The 3,413-nt window shown below is 37.6% G+C and overlaps 1 protein-coding gene across 1 annotated transcript; it reads left to right on the top strand.

Annotated features, from left to right (window-relative positions):
* Positions 1–940: 940 nt before the first annotated feature.
* Positions 941–2,865, top strand: LOC111382697. The gene is made up of 2 exons (XM_023006735.1): positions 941–1,110; positions 1,606–2,865. The coding sequence occupies exon 2, from the start codon at positions 1,636–1,638 to the stop codon at positions 2,236–2,238; it is 603 nt and encodes a 200-aa protein (XP_022862503.1). The 5' UTR covers positions 941–1,110; positions 1,606–1,635; the 3' UTR covers positions 2,239–2,865.
* The last annotated feature ends 548 nt before the right edge of the window (positions 2,866–3,413 follow it).

Raw genomic sequence — 3,413 nt, 5'->3', positions numbered from 1 at the left:
GATCGCACACTGTGATTCTCTTGGTTGCAGGGGTGAGGCGACGCCACTGTTGGTGTCTCCGGCGGCTGGCGCTCCTCAACAACTGCCCATTCGATGCCGCACCTCAACGCTAATGGTGCCATGTCATTGGAAATAGCGTGTTGCAGGAGAAAAGACGCGATATAGAGAAGGGAAATGTTGAGAAAGAAAGGGGAAATAGATCTAGGGTTTGAAGTGTATGAGGTGTGGTGGTTTAATTATAATACCTGATTTTTGATTAATTAAATTTTGCACCTGAATTTTTAAAAGTGATCTTTAAATACCTGTTATTGTGTAATTTCCACTAAAATATAACTAATAGTCCAAATAGAAAATAAATAATAAATAGATGTCCGCATCACAGTATTTATTCTGTATTTTTGTGATCATCCACAAGCATAAATCTGCATATGGGGATTGGGAACTGGTTATCTTCTAAAAGAAATATGCGAAGTATTGTCCTCGCCAATATAGAACCTCACACTGGACCCAGAAAATTATTAATTGGGGTTATGAAAGTCTTGGGTTACATTCATCCCTTCCACGTTGCATTTTGTGCCCATGAAAGTACGAACCAGCTGAAATAAAGAACATAATGAGATTGGGCCATGCGTTTCAAGAGAACAGCTGTCAGTTTTCTACTTCTAGTTGACCAGTTTATAACAGGATTCTCGTTTCCTCTTTGCTCCCTAGTCTATGCCTGACCCAGTAATTTAAAATTTAAATGATGATATTTTTTCTCCTGTATTAAGATTCATAGCTAATCATAATTTCAATAAGAAAAATGACAACAAATAAGCAGCATATTCCATTGATCAGGTGCATGTTACTATTTTCATAGAACTAAAGCTGATCTAAAATTTGTAGACTTCACGAGATGACACGAGATTATGGTTTTTAAACCGTGTTGTAAAATATAAATCTAGGTTTTGACTTATTGAGAATGGTTGATTCATTTGTGAAACTTATGATGGCTAATTGCAGATTGTTGATATCATCACTGCTCATCCAGAACATGATATAATTATCGGAATTGACTCATTGGGCAAAGAAGATCTTCTGCTCTATATATCTCGCACACTTAACATAAAGGTACTATTTTGAGAACCAAATTGTCTAATGTCCACACAATTTGATTTGATGCTGACTCATCTCCTAAAAATAGGGTTGTGCTGTGTGTACTTACACCCCTCTCACGTGGAGACACAACATTTTCCCTAAAAATAAAGGACCTGTAAAGATAGACATGAGAGTTGTTATCTATTTTGTAGCAAAAGAATAAATAAAATTTTAGAAATAGTTCAACTGGATTTCAAATCTGATACAGTGATCTGTATTTTTCATCTGCCTATTTGATCATTACTTATTTAATTTTATTTGATCGCACCTTCATTTCTACTCTATATGGGGGGATTTGCTACGAGTAAGAATTCCTTTGTTATTATTCCTCAAAGGTAATAGTCATTTGCTTTTTCATCTTTTATGTATTATATAAATGTCGTCTCGTATAAGATACTGTGTGGAATGTGATCCTTAACCTATATATGCCGCCAATAAGCTGTCAGCTCACTTTTGGTCTTACTACAGATCTGGGTGTGGCCCGAACGCTTGCAAGTTATGCATCTTCTTGGATTCCCTGACATCTTCACAACCAAAACCGCTCTGACCAGAGTTCGCGCTGTTCCTCGTTATAGTTTTAGTGTTGAAACTTTAGAATGCCTCAATACCCTCCGCCCAACCATAGGAATTAGGCCATCTGGGCTTCCATGGTCTATGAAAGCCGTTAAAGCAAATGAGAATGTGTTTGGATCCTCTAGTTCAGAGACACGTGAACCAAATCGAGATCTAAGAAGCGTTGAAAGATCTCATGAATATATATACACGGCTCCCTACTCTGATCACATGTGCTTTGCTGAGATACAGGAGTTCATTGAGCTTCTCCGGCCAGTCAAGATCAAAGGCATCGTGTCTTCACTCTCCTCTAATATTGACCCCTATTATTTCTTTCGACACCTTTGTGGAACAAAGCCAGCGTTTTGGAGGTTGCACCAGAAGCTTGATAATGAAGAGAAGCTCGAAAAAGTTGGAACTGTTGACATCAAATTTACAATACCTGGTACTTCTAGCGTTGCAGGAAGGAAACGAAAGAAAGTTCAATTTGTAAATAGGGTTAGCTTATTAAGGAAATCAGGCCATGGTGTTAGGATTGCTGATAGTTAAGTACAATTTCTAAGTAGGGCTAGCTTAATATAAAGCATATGAAACTTGTAGATGACCATGAGCCGGACTAAATATTTTGCAGGTTACATGATAATGACGAGGTAATATTAGATATAGAAATTTGTGCCTTTGGCTAGGCTACGTGTTCGCTTTCTAATTACATGTATTTTCTTTTCTTTTTTATGGATAAATACTCTATTTTTGTGGATGTTTAGTTGCAAAAGAAAAGAAGCAGAATTTTGTAGATGAATATTGCACAGGAAGAGGAATAGCAAATGAAGCGAAATTGTGGACCACTTTATTCCCAATACGAGGATCAATGTTGTATGTGCGACATCCTACTTCCCTAAGCAAATGAACAATATTAGAGATACTAAATCATTTGAAGATAAAACATTAACCGATTTGAATCACAGCCAAGCATCGGTGTTGAGTTTGAGGATTCCCCAATTGCTTGATATTACTGAGAGTCTGCCATCCATCCTCGATTCTCCACATTGATATTTTTATTATCATAGCCGATGAGGAATGTCAATTGAGCTTCTCCAAGTATAAGAGAATGGGAAACTATTGCTGAATAAAATCTCAACTTTCCATGATCCGGAATTAGTAGGCAATCTTGGAGACAATGTGTTGGAAGAATTTTGTGAATAGTGACGCCGAAATAAGTATAATGATGGTGACAAAGCCGAGGCAAGAGTTGGACTCTTTGTCCTTAAGTCGAATTTGCCCCGCAACGGTGCCTACGGATTTCGGCAATCGACTCCCAAGATACAACGGCTACACTTGTGTTTGTAGCACTCCAAAACACAAGTACAACGAACCCAATGCAGGCTTATGTACTCCACAGATGAAATGAAAGAAAATCAAAATAAATGAAATGATTTTGATTTTGGATAGAAGAGAGGATGAGAGACGTTTTTTGCATATCAAACTGTGAGAAATAGGACACCCAAAGGGTCCTATTTATAGACCATGAAGAGGTGTGGACGAAATGGTTGAGACCAAACCATGCACCATTTCCAAACAATGCACCTTTATGAAAAGGTGTATATTCACTAATGGTTGAGGTCTTTTTCGTAATTTCTCATTCATCCGATATTGATTTTCGAAATGCCAAATATACCCTTCAATACATGCAGAGAAATCAAAATTCTCTTTCGGGGGCGTTGCCC

Source organism: Olea europaea, unplaced genomic scaffold (assembly GCF_002742605.1).
Source record: "Olea europaea var. sylvestris unplaced genomic scaffold, O_europaea_v1 scaffold2551, whole genome shotgun sequence".
In the NCBI taxonomy this organism is placed as follows: domain Eukaryota; kingdom Viridiplantae; phylum Streptophyta; class Magnoliopsida; order Lamiales; family Oleaceae; genus Olea; species Olea europaea.
Note: the sequence above shows the minus strand (reverse complement) of the source record. Positions and strands in the feature narration are given on the sequence as shown.

Bases quoted from the DNA above. Each gene is read 5' to 3' on its own strand.
- LOC111382697 (XM_023006735.1), top strand. From the start codon at position 1,636: ATGCATCTTCTTGGATTCCCTGACATCTTCACAACCAAAACCGCTCTG.